General features: G+C 43.9%; 1 protein-coding gene across 2 annotated transcripts in view; it reads left to right on the forward strand.

The window, feature by feature from the left end:
- RFC1 (replication factor C subunit 1) overlaps positions 1-19792 on the forward strand; it is an 85473-nt gene that overhangs the window by 64676 nt on the left and 1005 nt on the right. Inside the window, exons 14-24 of one of the 2 annotated variants that reach the window (XM_066233468.1) lie at positions 1803-1915; positions 3718-3832; positions 5046-5137; positions 6011-6148; positions 6283-6378; positions 6493-6591; positions 8055-8209; positions 8330-8447; positions 10202-10347; positions 14535-14748; positions 15726-15917. In XM_066233468.1, the coding sequence (XP_066089565.1) occupies positions 1803-1915; positions 3718-3832; positions 5046-5137; positions 6011-6148; positions 6283-6378; positions 6493-6591; positions 8055-8209; positions 8330-8447; positions 10202-10347; positions 14535-14748; positions 15726-15917 (1478 nt within the window). The remainder of the gene's footprint in view (positions 1-1802; positions 1916-3717; positions 3833-5045; positions 5138-6010; positions 6149-6282; positions 6379-6492; positions 6592-8054; positions 8210-8329; positions 8448-10201; positions 10348-14534; positions 14749-15725; positions 15918-19792) is intronic. The other variant, XM_066233469.1, reaches the window with a different exon arrangement.

Here is a 19792-nt window from a genome sequence, read left to right on the forward strand (position 1 = left end):
CCACGGGCAGTGTGTGTGTGGACGAGTATCTCTGTGCCAGGCGCCACGGGCATGGTGTGTATGTACGAGTATCTCTGTGCCAGGCGCCACGGGCAGTGTGTGTGTGGATGAGTATCTCTGTGCCAGGCGCCACGGGCAGTGTGTGTGTGGATGAGTATCTCTGTGCCAGGCGCCACGGGCAGTGTGTGTGTGGATGAGTATCTCTGTGCCAGGCGCCACGGGCAGTGTGTGTGTGGATGAGTATCTCTGTGCCAGGCGCCACGGGCAGTGTGTGTGTGGATGAGTATCTCTGTGCCAGGCGCCACGGGCAGTGTGTGTGTGGATGAGTATCTCTGTGCCAGGCGCCACGGGCAGTGTGTGTGTGGATGAGTATCTGTGCCAGGCGCCACGGGCAGTGTGTGTGTGGATGAGTATCTGTGCCAGGCGCCACAGGCATGGTGTGTATGTACGAGTATCTCTGTGCCAGGCGCCACGGGCAGTGTGTGTGTGGATGAGTATCTCTGTGCCAGGCGCCACGGGCAGTGTGTGTGTGGATGAGTATCTCTGTGCCAGGCGCCACGGGCAGTGTGTGTGTGGATGAGTATCTCTGTGCCAGGCGCCACGGGCAGTGTGTGTGTGGACGAGTATCTCTGTGCCAGGCGCCACGGGCAGTGTGTGTGTGTATGAATATCTGTGCCAGGCGCCACGGGCAGTGTGTGTGTGGATGAGTATCTCTGTGCCAGGCGCCACGGGCAGTGTGTGTGTGTGGATGAGTATCTCTGTGCCAGGCGCCACGGGCAGTGTGTGTATGGATGAGTATCTCTGTGCCAGGCGCCACGGGCATGGTGTGTATGGATGAGTATCTCTGTGCCAGGCGCCACGGGCATGGTGTGTATGGATGAGTATCTCTGTGCCAGGCGCCACGGGCAGTGTGTGTGTGGATGAGTATCTCTGTGCCAGGCACCACGGGCAGTGTGTGTGTGGATGAGTATCTCTGTGCCAGGCGCCACGGGCAGTGTGTGTGTGGATGAGTATCTCTGTGCCAGGCGCCACGGGCAGTGTGTGTGTGGATGAGTATCTCTGTGCCAGGCGCCACGGGCAGTGTGTGTGTGGATGAGTATCTGTGCCAGGCGCCACGGGCAGTGTGTGTGTGGATGAGTATCTCTGTGCCAGGCGCCACGGGCAGTGTGTGTGTGGATGAGTATCTCTGTGCCAGGCGCCACGGGCAGTGTGTGTGTGGATGAGTATCTCTGTGCCAGGCGCCACTTCCCAGGGGGGGAGGAACACAAGGAGTGACGCAAGGTAGTTGAAGACATATCTTCTGTTCATGTTTTTCGTGATCATATAAACCGATCATGCTTGTTAACATTTATTGAGGCATGTTGGGCTCTATGCTCGGGCACGTTCATCCTCACCACATCCGTACCAAGCACGTTTCTGTTGTTACCTTAATTTTATAAAGGAGCCTGTGGGCCAGAGGGGCTAAGTCACTTCTGAAGCTCTGCCAGCTGGTGGTGGTGGAGTAAGGATAGCTGGAGTTAGGGTGGGAGCCCTAGTCTGCTCCATGACCCATGCTTTTGTAGCAAAGGAAATCATAAAAGGATTGTTTCCAATCAGAGTTTTAAGTTAATGAGTTCTAGTTTTTTACTTGAGAGTAGAATTTTACTAAGTGCTCTGGAAATTATTGTTTATACTTTGTAGGAAATACTGCAAATTTAGAACTAAACCGGAGGACTGCTCTCATTGCTAAAGTTCATGCACAATTAACCCTGAATTTCTGTTAGGTAATATAAGTTAACACTCTGGAACTTCTCTCTTCCTAGCAGCAAGATTTGGTAAATTTGCCGGCAAAGATGATGGCTCCAGTTTTAAAGCAGCGTTACTCTCGGGCCCTCCAGGTGTTGGCAAAACCACCACGGCTTCTCTGGTTTGTCAGGTGGGTGTTCAGAGGAGTGCGCATGTGTAGGGTGAGTGTGTATGTGGTGTACATATATTTTAACCTATCGTTTATATACTTTCCTGAACTTAAACCTGTAGAATTTGCTTTGGTTTTGGGGATATCATTTTCATTCATTTTTTAAAAATATTTGTAATTATAATTGTAGGTACTATGTGTTAAGCCCTCGGGTGCATTTTTATATAGATAATATAAATTGTCTTATACCCTTCTCAGAATTTTATGTACTGTTACCACCCTCCTGTGACAAACAGAACGGGCTTAGAGAGGAGGTGGGGTGCAGTGTGACCCGGGCACACGGGTCCTCCTCTGCTGTCCCTGGCTGCCGTGTCTGGCAGTGAGGAGAGCAAACCGCAGTTTGTGTATCAGGATGGCATGAAACGATGCATGAAGTGGTATCAGAATGAGAAAATGAAGGACTTGAAACTTAATAAAAATTTAGTGCTAGATTTCCCAACTCTGTCTCTAAGTTGGTGGTTTAGTTTGATCTTTGTTTTAGGAACCAGACCATACATTTTCAGCTAGTGTAAGAACTAGGTATTTTCTACTCTATAAACATTTAAAAACAAACATTTTTTCCCTGGTCTCTACAATAGTGAACATGCCTCTCTCCACCTTTTTTTTTTCTTTAATTTTTTAAAAATTTATTTATTTTAGAGAGATGGCAGGAGAGAGAGAGAGAGAGAGAGAGAGAGAGAGAGAGAGAGAAGGGGGAGGAGCAGGAACCATCAACTCCCATATGTACCTTGACCGGGCAAGCCCAGGGTTTCGAACCTGCGACCTCAGCATTCCAGTTAACGCTTTATCCACTGCACCACCACAAGCCAGGCCTCTCTTCACCTTTTATAATTGTCATTACCTTTTTTGGGAATTCAGTTAAGGCTTCTTTTTTTAATAACTTATGATCAAGATAATGATCAATTTTGAGACATGAACCAGAATAACTTGGTTTTCATGATTTGAGAGGATGATTGTATATAGGGATAATTTGACAAAGAATGATTTATTATTTATCTTGAAGTCAAGAATTACTTTTTGGTATATTAGATTAATTATGCATCTGATATTGAAATCTTGGGATGGTTAAATTTAATTCTTCTTAGGATTTTAAGAAGCAAAGAGTAAAATTTCTTGTTTGAATATATTCTTCCAGGGTAGTCATTTATTAGCTGAGGTTTTAAAATCAAACTGGTGGCCCTAGCTGGTGGCTCAGTGGTCGAGCATCAGCCCAGCATATGCATGTCCTGGGTTCAATTCCTGGTCATGGCACACAGGAGAAGCAACCATCTGCTACTCTCCCTCTCTTCCTCTTCCCTGCTTCCTCTCCCCTCTTTTTCCATCCTGTGGCTCTATTGGTACAAGGTGCGAGCATGGCCCTGGGCACTGAGGATAGCTCAATTGGTTCAAGCGTATCAGCCTTAGGTGCTAAAAATGGCTTGGTTACTTGCATTGGCCCCAGATGCAGTTGTTGGGTGCATGCCGGTCCAGGCACATGTGGGAGTCTGTCTCACTGTTTCCCCTCCTTTCATTTAAAAAACAAAAACAGGAACAAATAAAAAACCAAACTGTGTGTGTTTATGTGTGTGTGTATGCACACACGATATTTTGAATATCTTTGTTGTTAGGTGTATTATGGTAATCTCATTGTTATTATCACACTTTATCTTTTTACCCATGTACGTTATGTGATTTTTCTACCCTCTTTTTTAACTCTTGTTTTTGGGGGAAGGGGTGAAGTTAATTTACATTGTGATAGTAATGACTTCCAATATTTTTATCAGGAATTGGGATATAGCTACGTGGAACTGAATGCAAGTGATACTCGGAGTAAGAACAGTTTGAAGGAGATTGTTGCTGAGTCACTGAATAATACCAGCATCAAAGGCTTTTACTCGAGTATGTGGCTTTTTGAACTGTTTTCTTTGGTTATGTAAGAAAAACAAGTTCATTTCAATGTTTAGTAACCACTACTGCTTACTGGGCACCCTGCTAAATCCTGGGGCTAATGAATAGGAAGCCTCGGATGGAACTCTTATAGGATAATAGTTACCTTTTTTTTTAAGTTTTAAAAATTTCTGAGCATGTGATTAAAATGCACACATGGATACATTTATTTTGTATGATTTTAGCAGATACATCTGTGAATCCTGTGAAGAAGGCAAGAGAGTAAATAACCGTAATACAGTGTGGTAGAGGCCTGTAGAGGAGGAAGTGATTCCATTGGGGGCATTGGGGAAAACCACCAGTAAAAGGTGACCTTTATTTGAAGAGCCTTGAAGAATGAGAATGATTTGTGGGTGGAAGGGGTATTTCAGATAAGAGTAGGGGAGGAGAAGACAGCATGACAGTACCACTGTGTTATAGGTTGTAGCTAGTGGTCTAGTACGGTCAGGACTCATGGGGACAATCAGACACCCAAATTACAGATCGAACGGTGTGTGTTCTTGGTTCATTCAATGGTAGAAAGTCATTGTTAAAAAGAGGTTGTTAAGGAAATGTTACTCTTGTATATGGCAGGTGGGAGTGTAAATTAGTACAACTCTGCAGAGCAATCTGGCAGTAGTTCTCACAGGTAAATCACACATATCCTTTAACCTAGAAATTCTGATTCCTGCATTCATTGTTAATGCTTTTATTCTGTATATGCAAAATGATATGTGCATGGATATTCATTTTATGTGATTTATAACAGCAAAAGATTAAAAGCATCTTCACATTTTATTAATAGAGATTAAGTAAATTATGATACACGTGTAAAACAGAACATTATGAAACAGCCTTGAAAAATGAGGTGCTATATGTCTACAGATAAGGAACAGATCACAAAAACATTTTAAATGACCAAATCGGGGTGTATATTTTTATGCACACGTTTTGACATGTATGGAAAGAACATCTCCGGGTCTGTTCACACTGGCTGCTCTGGAAAGGGGAGCGGCGCCCCGAGTGGCCAGGGTGGTAGCGCCGCACTTCCACTGCACTCGACACCGTTGGGATGGGGCACCAGGTGTTATCAGTTCATAGTGTGCGGTGTAATTGTTTGTAAAGCAGCAGTGTTTGATCAGCTGTGACTGTTCCTGTCCCACCCGTTCCTTCTCACCACGGTCAGGTGGAGCGGCCCCGTCAGTCAGCATGAAACACGCCCTCATCATGGACGAAGTGGATGGCATGGCAGGGAACGAGGACAGGGGAGGGGTGCAGGTAATGCAGGCGGTGTGCTGCTGGCAGGGAACGAGGACGGGAGGGGTGCAGGTAATGCAGGCGGTGTGCTGCTGGCAGGGAACGAGGACGGGAGGGGTGCAGGTAATGCAGGCGGTGTGCTGCTGGCAGGGAGCGAGGACGGGAGGGGTGCAGGTAATGCAGGCGGTGTGCTGCTGGCAGGGAGCGAGGACGGGAGGGGGGTGCAGGTAATGCAGGCGGTGTGCTGCTGGCAGGGAACGAGGACAGGGGAGGGGTGCAGGTAATGCAGGCGGTGTGCTGCTGGCAGGGAGCGAGGACAGGGGAGGGGTGCAGGTAATGCAGGCGGTGTGCTGCTGGCAGGGAGCGAGGACGGGAGGGGTGCAGGTAATGCAGGCGGTGTGCTGCTGGCAGGGAGCGAGGACAGGGGAGGGGTGCAGGTAATGCAGGCGGTGTGCTGCTGGCAGGGAGCGAGGACGGGAGGGGTGCAGGTAATGCAGGCGGTGTGCTGCTGGCAGGGAGCGAGGACAGGGGAGGGGTGCAGGTAATGCAGGCGGTGTGCTGCTGGCAGGGAGCGAGGACAGGGGAGGGGTGCAGGTAATGCAGGCGGTGTGCTGCTGGCAGGGAACGAGGACAGGGGAGGGGTGCAGGTAATGCAGGCGGTGTGCTGCTGGCAGGGAGTGAGGACAGGGGAGGGGTGCAGGTAATGCAGGCGGTGTGCTGCTGCAGTTTTACTGTTCACTTTTAGTTTTTTGTCACAAAAGTATAAAGAACTAATTATTAGCTATGATATCTTTGGCAGTTAAAACGTTGCTGAGGAGGTTTTTAAAATTGGAAATACATACATTGTGTGGTATTTTTAAATAATTATTTTTCTGTTGCAAATTTGCCTTTTAGGAATTAATTGGCCTGATAAAACATACAAAAATTCCCATTATTTGTATGTGCAATGATAGAAATCACCCCAAGATTCGTTCTTTGGTTCATTATTGTTTTGATCTTCGTTTTCCAAGACCTCGAGTTGAACAGATTAAGGTATGGTATTTGTAATTTTTTTCCGTAACACTATTTAAAGGTCAATTTTTAAAGTACTTGATAAATATTTTTAAAATACTTGATTACATATAAGTTACAAAAATTTATTGAAGATTCTCCTTTGTCAACTTTAGGGTGCTATGTTATCTATTGCATTTAAAGAGGGTTTGAAGATTCCCCCTCCAGCTATGAATGAAATAATTTTGGGAGCCAATCAAGATATCAGACAGGTAAATTAAATAGTTGACAATTGATAATTCTTTTCAATTAATACCTTCAACCTTTTAGGGAAGGGGTGGCAATTTTGTCCCATGTTGACAGTGTCTTATTTGTGATTCTTTTAGGTTTTACACAATCTGAGTATGTGGTGTGCACAGAGTAAGGCCCTGACCTATGACCAGGCCAAGGCTGATTCTCATAGAGCCAAAAAGGATATCAAACTGGTAAGATGAATTTCTGTTTCCTAGTTAACTCTTGCCCTGTAATTCCCTGATATATCTATAGAACCTGTGGATGTTTATATAAACATATAGATAGCTGCTAAAAGTGTTCCTAATTCAAATGAGTTTTTTCCCAAGGACTGTCAACGTATATTATAAATTTTGACAGGAGGAAGTTTAAATTATACATGTGCCCTGGCTGGGTAGGTCAGCTGATTGGAGCATTGTCCTGATACTATAAGGTTGTGGGTTCGATCTCTGGGCAGGGCACATAGAGGACTCAACCAGCAGATGCACAGATATGTGGAACAGCAAATTGATGTTTTTCTGTCTGTCTCCCAAATCCATAAAAATAAAACTGTTGTACAAAATTATACGTGCTTCAGTTATTATCAAATGGCTTTTCTGGAGCCCATGATGTATGGGTTTCATTTATGTTTTCAGTGGTTCAGGCTGTTCAGAATAATCTGTTTTTAATGGTTTATAGTTTAATAACCTCCCTGAAACTAGAGATCTTTCCACTTATTTCTGTGCTCTATTCACCAGGTCACTGGTCAGAACTCGTTAGATGGAACAAGGATTAAGCAGTGTTTTTTTCCCCTCTTTAAAAAAATTAATAATTTTTTAAGAGCAATTTCAGGTTTACAGCCAAATTGAACAGAAGGTATAGAGATTGTCCATATAGCTCCTGTCCCCACACACATACAACCTTCTCTCCGGTCAGCACCCTCTGCCAGAGTGGCACGTTTGTTACAGCTGCTGAGCCTGCACTGACACTGACACATCTCTATCGCCCAAAGCCCATAGTTGACATTTACGGCCGGCTGTTGATGTACATTCTATGAGTTTTGACAAATGTATAATGACATTTATGCCATTGTAGCATGCCAGAAATCCTCTGTGCTCTGCCTCTTCATCCCTCCCTGTCCCCCTAACAGTCACTAGTCTTTTCACTGTCTTCATCGTTTTGCCTTTTTGGAAATGTTGTATAGTTGAAATCATACTGTGTAGCGTTTTCAGATTGGCTTTTCTCACTTTGTATAATATGCATTTAAGGTTCCTCCTTATCTTTTCATGATATGATAGCTCATTTCTTTTTAGTGCTAAATAATATTCCATGGTCTGGATGTACCACAGTTTTTTATTTACCTACTAAAGAGCAACTTCCAAGTTTTTGCAACTATAAATAAAGCTGCTACAAACATCCAAGTGTAGGTTTTTTTGTGTGATACAAGTTTTTAATTCATTTGGGTAAATACCAAGGAGCACAACTACTGGGTCGCATGGTTAAGAGTGTGTTTGGTTTTGTAATAAACCGCCAAACTGTCTTCCACAGTGACCGTGCCACTCTGTATTCCTGAAGCAACGAAGGAGAGCTCCTGTTGCTCCACATCTCTGCCAGCATCTGGTCTTGTCAGCATCTGGATACTGGCCCTTCTACTGAGTTTGTCCCTCTTTCTTTTTAGGGCCCATTTGATGTTGCCCGGAAAGTGTTTGCAGCTGGAGAGGAGACTGCTCACATGTCACTTATGGACAAGTCAGACCTCTTTTTTCATGACTATTCAATAGCACCCCTCTTTGTCCAGGAGAACTACATACACGTGAAGCCTGTAGCTGCAGGGTGAGTGTTCAGAGCTGGTGGGGTTGGGATTAGTACCCTCCCCTACACGGTAGGCCAGAGAACTAAGGGCGCCCTGGAGAGTGGACAGTGCTGTCACCCAGACTGGTTTTTATCCTGCAGGGGCGACATAAAAAAGCACCTGATGCTTTTAAGCAGAGCAGCGGACAGCATCTGTGACGGCGACCTCGTGGACCGGCAGATCCGGAGCAAGCAGAGCTGGGGCCTGCTGCCCACACAGGTGAGCACAGGCTTCTTCCAGAGCGCAGGCTCTGCTTTAGTTAGAACAGAAGGGCTTCTAGCTCCCATAATTATTGAACATACCAGATAAACATTATGGCTGTTAGGGCAAAAATACAATCTGTTATAGATTCAAACACTGGCCACTACTGTCTGTTCATTTGGCCTTGGTTTCAAACATTTTTATGTAAATGGATGTATGGAAATAGAACAGGAGTTTTGGTCAGACCTAAGATGTGAGTTAGAAGTTTTATTTGCTCTTTTACCTTAAGAATCTATTTCTTTTTTGTCATTATTTTGTCATGATCACTAAGTAGCTTTTCCTTGAAGAAATGCAGCCCTGATAGACGGATTCTACTTTTCTTCTTTCTTGCTAAAGCTGCAGCTTTGTATTAGGTACTTGATTTTGTTTGAGGTTTTTTTACTCAAAACAGAGTTTTGCAAATATTCATTATTAAGAGTATTTGTTCTGCCCTGGCCGGTTGGCTCAGTGGTAGAGTGTTGGCCTGGCATGCAGGAGTCCCGGGTTCGACTCCCGGCCAGGGCACACAGGAGAAGTGCCCATCTGCTTCTCCACCCCTCCCCCTCTCCTTCCTCTCTGTCTCTCTCTTCCCCTCCCGCAGCCGAGGCTCTATTGGAACAAAGTTGGCCCGGGCGCTTAGGATGGCTCTGTGGCCTCTGCTTCAGGCGCTAGAATGGCTCTGGATACAACAGAGCGACGCCCCAGAGGGGCAGAGCATCGCCCCCTGGTGGGCATGCCGGGTGGATCCCGGTTGGGCACATGCAGGAGTCTGTCTGACTGCTTCCCTGTTTCCAGCTTTGGAAAAATGCAAAAAAAAAAAAAAAGAGAGAGAGAGAGAATTTGTTCTTGAGTTTTGCACATTTATACAGTATTATTGGCCTGAGTAAGAAACAAACATAGGACTTCTGGCGGCCTGCTTATCTCTTAATCCTAACCACACATTGCTTGAAAACATAAAAACAAGGACTCATGATGGATATAAAGAATTGTTTCTGTTATGTTTTTAAAGTGTTCATTTCTTAACCTAATAATTGTGCTTTTGAGAATTTATCTTAAATAATTTTAAACACAGAAAAAGTTTAATGTACAAAAATATTTCTGAAGCATTAATTCTGATGGCAAAAAATTGGACAAAATCTCCATGTCCAGAAACAGGAGAATGATGAATTAATGGTAAATTCTCTTGACTAGAGCATTATACCACCATTAAAATTATTTGTAAAGATGAACTAAATGACAAATTTAGTTAACTCTTAGAATAAAGCACCCTTTATAATTCTGGCCTTTAAAAACCCTGGATATAGAAGATATCCAAGGATATTCTTTTTTACTTTTCTCAAGTATCATTTTACTTGATTCTCTAGTAATTAGACTGTCCATGCTTTGATCCTATGCTATCAGTAGCTTATGTGAAAGAGGCATACTTCTCTCAGTCTTCTCAGTGACGTTGGCATCCACAAGGTAACAGGTGTGTTGAGCTCAGTTGCCTGAGGAGCTGAGTTGGCAAGATGATCTCTCTCGGGGCCATACATGTTTTAGACCAAGGTGTTTACCGTAATCAGTTATTTTCTCTGGGACAAGTTTTCTAAACCCACAGATGAGAGACAGGGGGAAAGGACTTGACTGCCAGGAATTAGGTATGTGGGACAATGTTGCTTCATTTTAAAAGCTGACAGCTACTAAGGAAGCAACTTAACGGAATTTAAATCATGGATTGCACTTGATTCTTTCAGGCCATCTATGCCAGTGTTCTCCCTGGGGAGTTGATGAGAGGGTACATGACCCAGTTTCCCACCTTCCCAAGCTGGCTGGGCAAGCACTCGTCCACAGGCAAACACGATCGTCTTGTCCAGGACCTAGCATTGCATATGAGTCTCAGGTAAGTGCTATTACTCCATTTCTGGTATTTTGTCAGTGTAGCGTCTTTAGCCTTTATCCAATAAGGATAGCATTAGTCAAAATGTTTATATTGTATTTTAGTGGGTTTTTTTAATAGAGACAGAGAGAGAGTCAGAGAGCGGAATAGACAGGGACTGACAGACAGGAATGGAGAGAGATGAGAAACATCAATCATCAGTTTTTCGTTGCGACACCTTAGTTGTTCATTGATTGCTTTCTCATATGTGCCTTGACCGTGGGGCTACAGCTGACCTAGTAACCCCTTGCTCAAGCCAACAACCTTGGGTCCAAGCTGGTGAGCTTTGCTCAAACCACATGAGCCTGCACTCAAGCTGACAACCTCGGGGTCTTGAACCTGGGTCCTCTGCATCCCAGTCCAACGCTCTATCCACTGCATCACCGCCTGGTCAGGCTTTTTTAGTTTTGATATTATTGCTAACTAGATAAATGACCCGAATAAATTTTTATTTTGTGAGCCTGTTATTTTCCCTAATCATTATAACACATCACTTGAAAGGTTACATTGGAAGAGTAAAGCCAGGTATTAGATGTGTCATAACTTTAAGGTAAAATTTAAAACCATATAAATCTGAGATAGTGCTATTATTTATTGTTATTGTGACCATCATGCCAATTACTCGTAGGCATATAGAATACCCCCACTTCAGAATAGTTTAATTGCAAGAGGGAACTCTTTGAATAAATCAAGTAGTCTTTACCCATCATAGTAGTCAACTGATCTATAGCCGTTTGGGATAGGCAATACAGTTTAGTTTGTAACTGGAGGTCGAGATTCAGATGATTGAAAACCAATGTGATTATAGAAGGACATTCAAAATTCTTGGTATTTGGTGCGATGTTGTTAAAATTTATTTATTTATTTTTTATTTTTTATTTATTTATTTTTTCTTCATTTTTTCTGAAGCTGGAAATGGGGAGAGACAGTCAGACAGACTCCCGCATGCGCCCCACTGGGATCCACCCGGCACGCCCACCAGGGGCGACGCTCTGCCCACCAGGGGGCGATAATCTGCCCATCCTGGGCGTCGCCATGTTGCGACCAGAGCCACTCTAGCGCCTGGGGCAGAGGCCACAGAGCCATCCCCAGCGCCCGGGCCATCTTTGCTCCAATGGAGCCTTGGCTGCGGGAGGGGAAGAGAGAGACAGAGAGGAAAGCGTGGCGGAGGGGTGGAGAAGCAAATGGGCGCTTCTCCTGTGTGCCCTGGCCGGGAATCGAACCCGGGTCCTCCACACGCTAGGCCGACGCTCTACCGCTGAGCCAACCGGCCAGGGCCGTTGTTAAAATTTAGAAAGGCACATATATACAAATATTAAGTGAACTTTAGGGATTTATTTTTAACCATGAAAAACTAGAGCAATCTTATCTTTCTGGTCTGTGGAGGCAATATTAGTATTTGGTTCACTTTTGGTTACAGCTGCACTGAGTTCCTTTCTTCTGCTCCTGTGAAATTCTGCCTCCTTCTCCGTTCCCTCTTCCTAGCTTATGGCAGGAGTCTTTCCTTGCCACCTCGTGTTAGTTTTCAATTACTGCTATAACATAGTACCAAAACTTATTGGCTTAAAACAAATTTATTCCCATCTGGAGATGGGATTATCTTGGTGGGCCCAATGTAATTACAAGAGTCTTTATTAATTTATTGTTATTTTTTATCAAGGGAGGCAGCCGTGTCAGAGAGAGGGATTTGAGGATGTTACACTGTCAACTTTGCAGATGGAAAAAGTACCACTGCTCGGCCTTTTGGCTAAGGTCAAGTGTGAAGGGGAGCCAAGGGCGCAGGCAGCCTGTAGACACTGGGAGAGGCTGCTTCCCCCCCTGTTCTCACTGAGCTAGTGACGGGCCTGGCTCAGCTTTCTTCCTGCCCCTGCCCACTGCCTTTCTAGTGGGCACGCATCACTCTGCCCAAGGGTGTCCCGCCATCAGTGCTCTCACTTATACTTGTGTAAATTTTGAGCACTGGACTTCCGTGTTGTATGGCTGTCCTTTCATATGTCTGCCCCTTCTCCCATTTGCCTGAACATTCCTGGCAGTAGGAACTGCGGCTTACTCATCCAGCACATAAAATTGCTGCCTAAGTGTTTCTTAAGAAATCCTAAACAGGACACTGTCATCATCACTGTCAACGGAGCATCTGTAGTGAGTTTCTTAGTTTCTAAAGTAAATTAAAAAGCATGATTTTACTTCTTTTAACCTTTTTTGGGTTGTAGATGCCTTTGAGAATATGAAAGCTTTGGTCTTTATTTCCCCCAAATGTACAAATATAATTTTAGGGAAAGTAAGAGATTTCTGAGGATAAGGACCCTTGATATAGACCAGTGGTAGTCAGCCCGGTCCCTACTGCCCACTAGTGGCCGTTCCAGCTTTCATGATGGGCGGTGGTGGAGCAACCAAAGTATAAATAAAAAGATAGATTTAACTATAGTAAGTTGTTATACAAAGATTTGTTCTGCCAAACTTAGCGAAAATCGGACATAAAGTACTTGGTAGGTAATTATTATTATATGCTTTAACTTGCTGTAACTTTGCTTTATAAATTTTATAAAGTTACTTCCCTACTTTATAAATCACCATTACTGTGGAACCAGTGGGCGGTTAGAAAATTTTACTGCTAACAGAGATACAAAAGTGGGCGGTAGGTATAAAAAGGTTGACTACCCCTGATATAGATGATACCCTTAGATGTTTCTAGATTTAATGTTATGTGATTCTACTAGCAGGTAACATTTATGTAACAAATTATGAGGATAATTTTTAAAAAGGTCTTGTGATTGTCTTGGGTACTGGCTTACTGGCTAACCCTTGTCTTTATGCTTGATCAATGAGTGCATTTAAAATAGGAGTGTCATCTGAACTCTTAGTTAATAAAATAATTGTGGAGCAGGTTCTAGATTTCTGATAGAACTGTGTGGGTTCCTGTGATTCAGACACTGTTACCTCAAGGCAGCAGTAGCACCCTTTGGTAATTTTTAAAAGGACTTCTCATTTCCTTTCTGATTTTAATGTGTGTTTTGAAACCAACAGCTTTTGAGGTCTCTTGTTTAAAGTGCACATACGTACATAGTTAGCTGGGTTGGAAAGATTTAGGGTGGTGGCATTGAAAATAACTGTTTTGTTTAGCTCTTTTGTCATTAAGTGTCAACATTCAAGGAGAAAGAAAGGCAAGCATTTCGTGATTATGTTTTAGTTATCAGCTTGTCAGAGTCTGTTTCCCTGAGTCTTTCCCTGGCCCGTGTGGGCCACCTTGAGACTCTGCAGGAACAGTCTGCAGCTCTTTTCGGTTTGGGGAAAACCATTCTCTAGAACTAAAGATTTTAGAGTAACAGCATTAGGAAATGTGAGGGAGCATTCACGTATAATTTTGTATGTTAAAATTGAGACCAAAAGGTGTTCCAGACCCTCATTAGGAAGTGGCAGTGGCACTTTAAGTAAGAAATCTCACTGTCTTTCACTGATGCTTTTAATATTTGGAGCTGGGAATGAGTAATTTTTGGCTATAAGAGTGTGAAATAGCCTGACCAGGCGGTGGTGCAGTGGATAGAGCATCGGACTGGGATGCAGAGGTCCCAGGTTTGAAACCCCGAGGTTGTTGGCTTGAGCGTGGGCTCATCTGGTTTGAGCAAAAGCTCACCAGCTTGAGCCCAAGGTCACTGGCTTGAGCAAGGGGTCACTCTATCTGCTGTAGCCTCCCAGTTAAGGCATACATGAGAAAGCAATTAGTGAACAACTAAGGTGCTGCAACAAAGAATTGATGTTTCTCGTCTTTCTCTCTTCCTGTCTGTCTATCCCTCTGTCTCTGACACACACACACACACACACACACACACACACACACACACACACACACTGTGTGAAACACTGTTGCTGCTTGGGCCTTAGGAGCAGGGTGGAGGTAGAACCTACATTTGTGTTTTGCATTCTCTTATCCAGATAAGTAGAAAATTCCCTTTGAGCACATTGGTGTCTATCCATTACTCTGGGGTAGCAGTAGGCTTTCCCTGCACCAACTGTTAAATGGTAGGCATTCCATTGAGCATTTTCAAAAGCGGATTGAACCCCATCTGATTGACTGTGACATGCAGCCCGCTGTGACTGGAATTGGTGGTAGATTGCCATCGACTACAGGTGTGTCTCTTTTGTTTTGGTTTAAGAACCTACTCCAGCAAAAGGACTATAAATATGGATTATCTGTCACATATAAGGGATGCTCTTGTACAGCCCTTGACCTCGCAAGGGGTAGAAGGAGTACAGGCTGTTGTTGCCCTTATGGATGCGTATTATTTGATGAAAGAAGACTTTGAGAATATCATGGACATTAGCAGCTGGGGAGGCAAGCCTAGCCCTTTCTCCAAGCTGGACCCCAAGGTAAATTGTGCAGCCCACTGGTTACCCGCCACTCTACTCACCAGGTCTGTACTGGGAGGACAGGTGTCCTGCATGCTTTAAAGGGTTTTGTTTTTTTCCTTCGGTGCTTTTTGCTTCTTATGGCCCGTGCTTCCCAAATCCACTATTTGACTATAATATTAAGAAAAAAACCTCTGGGTTTGACTTTGCAATTTGTTATGGTTATCTTTGCTTTATGCTGAGTGGAAAAGCAAGATGTGAAAGCCGGGGGACAAATATAAATGTATGCTTTACGAGTAAGGGGGCAGACGGCGGGGGAAGTCCCATGAAGCGGTGGCAGTGTGAGGAGAAGCAGGACGGGCCTACTGGCTGAGGATCTTCACACTTAGTCTCTCTCCCCTGTGGATTCAGTATTTCAGCTGGACAGTCTGTTATGTAATAATGTATCCGCTACTCTCTCTACATAATGCACATGAAAAAACTAACACCTTACTCTTGTGTCTATTTGGTGCTGTTTGAGAAGACATTTCTGTTTCTCACAAGAAACATCTACAGTTAGAATCCATGGACTAATAATTCTGCAATTATCAGAAGCTTGGTGTTAAGGCTTTTCAAGTTACTTAGCATGTTGAAGTAACCCCACTAGTAAAAGTATTTTGTGGTAATTAAAGGCCAGCTTTAACTTGTACCTGTTGTGAACCTATTTTTGATTTATTGATTACTAACTGCTTATCACTTTGTAGAACAGCAGGGAGCACTGAATAGGTAAAAATGACTTAAAGTGACTTTGTGTCTGCTTTAATGTTTCCAAATACCGATTCTTTTTGAGTTATGGTCTTTATGAAGCATATCATAAAAAATGCATATATGTCTATGCATAAATATTTTGCAAACAATTTCAAGGAGCTTCCAGGGTCTTTTAGAGCCTTTAGGCCTACAGAGTTCAAATTAATTGGCACTTAGATTTTTTGAAAAACTCCCTCTATCCTTTTCTTTAGGTGAAAGCAGCCTTCACGAGGGCTTACAATAAGGAGGCCCACCTTACGCCGTACTCCCTTCAGGCAGTGAAGACGTCCAGACACAGCACAGGCCCGGCCCTGGATTCTGAGTACAACGAAGAGTTACATGAAGATGACTCGCTCTCGGATGAGAAAGATCAGGATGCTATGGAAACGGATGCTATGATCAAGGTAGTATTTCCAAGCTGCAGAGAGGAGATGCTATGATACTCCCTCAAAATAGTTTATCTTTTCTTGTGTATAATTTGCCTTCGGAAATTATTCAGGGCCTGTTCGGCAAGTAGCAGAGTAAGCTGCAAAAATATTTTTGAGTTTTTTTGTTCATCATAGTTGAGGATGGAGAAAGTATAGATTTCATTTTTATAAATTGCCAGCTTCTCATATAGTTGAAGAGCCAAATAAGAAAATAGGTTATTATATATATAGAGGATTATATGCTTTCTTAGAGAAAGTATGATTTTTATTTATTTGATCATTGGTGTGTGCTTTACCCACAAACACACATTTTATAGCACTACCAAGAAAAGCCTTTCAATGAAACCATTTCTCTCTTCTGCTATTTGGTTTTGTTATAATTATTGAACTGCCTGTAGAACAGGGGTCGGGAACCTATGGCTCGCGAGCCAGATGCGGCTCTTTTGATGGCTGTGTCTGGCTCGCAGACAAAGCTTTAATAAAAAATAACGTTAAAAATATAAAACATTCTCATGTATTACAATCCATTCATTTCCTACTGCTCATGTTCACGGCTGGAGCCAATCACAGCTGTCCTCTGGGACAACACCAAATTTTTATTGGATAATGTGTAACGTACATGGGTCGTTGTGAGGTCAGGAAGTAAACTTCCCTCCTTTTAATCAAGTAGTCAGCTAGCTAATTGCAGAAACCCTTTTGAAGAAGAAGATGGCTAAAAGAAAAAAAGATGAGGAGTATCGTACTTTTCAGCAGGAATGGACACAGGAATTCGCCTTTGTGGAGAGAGCAGGTTCTGCAGTGTGTCTAATATGCAATGATAAAATTGCATCGATGAAATGGTCAAATATAAAGCGGCACTTCGACACATGCCATACTACATTTGCATCAAAATATCCAGCGGGGGACAGCAGGAAGAAAGTATTTCAAGAGCTACTGTGCAGAGTGCAAGCTAATCAGCAGCAACTCCGTGTTTGGACCCAACAAGGTGACTGGAATTTGGCTACCTTGCTGGTGCTTTAGCAATTGTGAGAAACGGAAAGCCATTCACAGATGGGGAGTATGCCAAAACATTCATGCTTGATGTTGCCAATGAACTTTTTGACGACTTTTTGGAAAAAGACAAAATAATCAAACGAATAAAAGACATGCCTCTGTCGGCAAGAACTGTTCACGATCGTACCATCATGATGGCAAATCAAACTGAGGCAACACAAGTGAAGGACATAAATGCAGCACCATTCTTTTCTCTCACTTTGGATGAGTCAACAGACGTAAGCCATTTATCCCAGTTCAGTGTGATTGCAAGGTATGCTGTCGGTGACACACTACGTGAGGAAAGTCTTACTGTTTTGTTTATGAAAGAGATAATAAGAGGGGAGGATTTATTCGTCTTTCACTGAGTTCGCTAAAGAAAAAACATCTACCGATGGATAAATTTATTTCGGTGTGTACTGATGGTGCTCCGTGCATGGTGGGGAAAAACAGAGGATTCGTAGTGCTTTTTTGTGAACATGAAAAGAGACCCATCCTAAGTTTTCACTGCATCCTACATCAGGAGGCGCTTTGTGCTCAGATGTGTGGCGAGCAGCTTGGTGAGGTGATGTCGCTGGTCATTCGGGTGGTCAACCTTATTGTTGCCCGAGCTTTAAATGATCGCCAGTTTAAAACACTGCTGGATAAAGTTGGGAATAATTAATCTGGTCTGCTTCTGCACAGCAATGTGCGTTGGTTGTCAAGAGCAGTGGTCCCCAACCCCTGGGCCGCGGACCGCTACCGGTCCGCAGAGAAAGAATAAATAACTTACATTATTTCTGCTTTATTTATATTTGTCTGAATGATGTTTTATTTTTAAAAAATGACCAGATTCCCTCTGTTACATCCGTCTAAGGCTCACTCTTGACGCTTGTCTTGGTCACGTGATACATTTATCTGTCCCACCTTAAAGGCCAGTCCATGAGGATATTTTCTGACATTAAACTGGTCCATGGCCCAAAAAAGTTGGGGACCACTGGTCAAGAGGGAAGGTGCTCAGCCGTTTCACGGCTTGTCTGAGTGAAATCTGGACTTTTCTTGAAATGAAAAATGTTGAGCATCCTGAGTTAGCTAACACGGAGTGGCTCCTGAAGTTCGATCTTGTGGACATGACTGAACATCTGAACCAGCTCAATGTGAAAATGCAAGGCATTGGAAATACAGTCTTATCCGTTCAACAAGCAGTGTTTGCATTTGAAAACAAGCTGGAACTCTTCATTGCCAACATCAAAACAGGTCATTTACTGGCCCTGGCCGGTTGGCTCAGCGGTAGAGCGTCGGCCTGGCGTGCGGGGGACCCGGGTTTGATTCCCGGCCAGGGCACATGGGAGAAGCGCCCATCTGCTTCTCCCCCCTTCCCCCCCTCCTTCCTCTCTGTCTCTCTCTTTCCCTCCCGCAGCCGAGGCTCCATTGGAGCAAAGATGGCCTGGGCGCTGGGGATGGCTCCTTGGCCTCTGCCCCAGGCACTGGAGTGGCTCTGGTCTCGGCAGAGCGTCGCCCCTGGTGGGCATGCCAGGTGGATCCCGGTCGGGCGCATGCGGGAGTCTGACTGTCTCTCGCCATTTCCAGCTTCAGAAAAATACCAAAAAAACCCCCCCCAAAAAACCAGGTCATTCACTACACTTTGAAAAACTGGGAGAGTTTAAAGATGCATGCACAGCAAGTGATCCTGCTCAACATCTTGATCTCCAGCAGCTAGCGGGCTTCACATATAATCTGCAGTCATTCAAAGCACACTTTGGAGAATTTCGTGAGCGCACTTGTCTTTTTAAGTTCATCACCCATCCACACGAGTGTGCAGTGGACAGCGCCGACCTGAGTTACATCCCTAGTGTCTCTGTCAGAGATTTTGAGCTACAAGCTGCTGACCTGAAGGCCTCAGACATGTGGGTGAATAAGTTCAAGTCACTGAATGAAGATTTGGAAAGACTTGCACGACAGCAAGCAGAGTTGGCGAGCAAATGCAAGTGGGGAGAAATGAAAAAACTTCAACCCGCGGACCAGCTGATTGTCAAAACTTGAAACACACTTCCTGTCACATACCACACACTGCAGCTTGTGAGTATTGCTGTACTAACAATGTTTGGCTCTACATGTGCATGTCAGCAGTCTTTTTCACATCTAAAGAACATTAAGACCAACCTACGATCACGTTTAACGGATGGAAGTCTCAATGCCTGCATGAAGCTTAACCTCACCACGTATCAACCAGACTACAAAGCCATCAGCAAACCATGCAGCACCAGAAGTTGCGTGAATGGTAAGAAGTATTTTATTCACCATTGGTTAGCAACAGCATAACAACGTTATTAAAAAGAATTCAGAGACTTATTGTACTTTAAAAGTGTTGGTCTTACATAAAATGCACACATTTACTTGATTTAGTGTTAAACATATTGTATGGCTCTCACGGAATTACATTTTAAAATATGTGGTGTTCATGGTTCTTTCAGCCAAAAAGGTTCCCGACCCCTGCTGTAGGAGTTTTTCAGAGCAAAACATCCTTGTCTTTTGCTAGGACAGATTAAAATCATTACGGTATGAGCCTACTGTTTGCCACCGGCTGAGCTAACAGTCTGTGTCCTCCTCTACCATAGCCTGTCGCTCTTGCCCTCACTTCTGTTTTTATAGGCAGGGGTAGGAATAGTGGCCTTCACCAGTGCAGCTCTCCCCGTCTAGTCTTGTGCAGATACAAGAGATTGTCTCCCTTTCTCTCCTCAAACTGAACATGTTTAGATGCTCGAATCTGAAACTGAAAAATCTTTTTACCTTGTTTGTAAATTGTCTTGCTTATTTTGTCTTTCCTAAATATACCTTTA

Source organism: Saccopteryx bilineata, chromosome 5 (assembly GCF_036850765.1).
Source record: "Saccopteryx bilineata isolate mSacBil1 chromosome 5, mSacBil1_pri_phased_curated, whole genome shotgun sequence".
Classification (NCBI taxonomy): Eukaryota; Metazoa; Chordata; class Mammalia; order Chiroptera; family Emballonuridae; genus Saccopteryx; species Saccopteryx bilineata.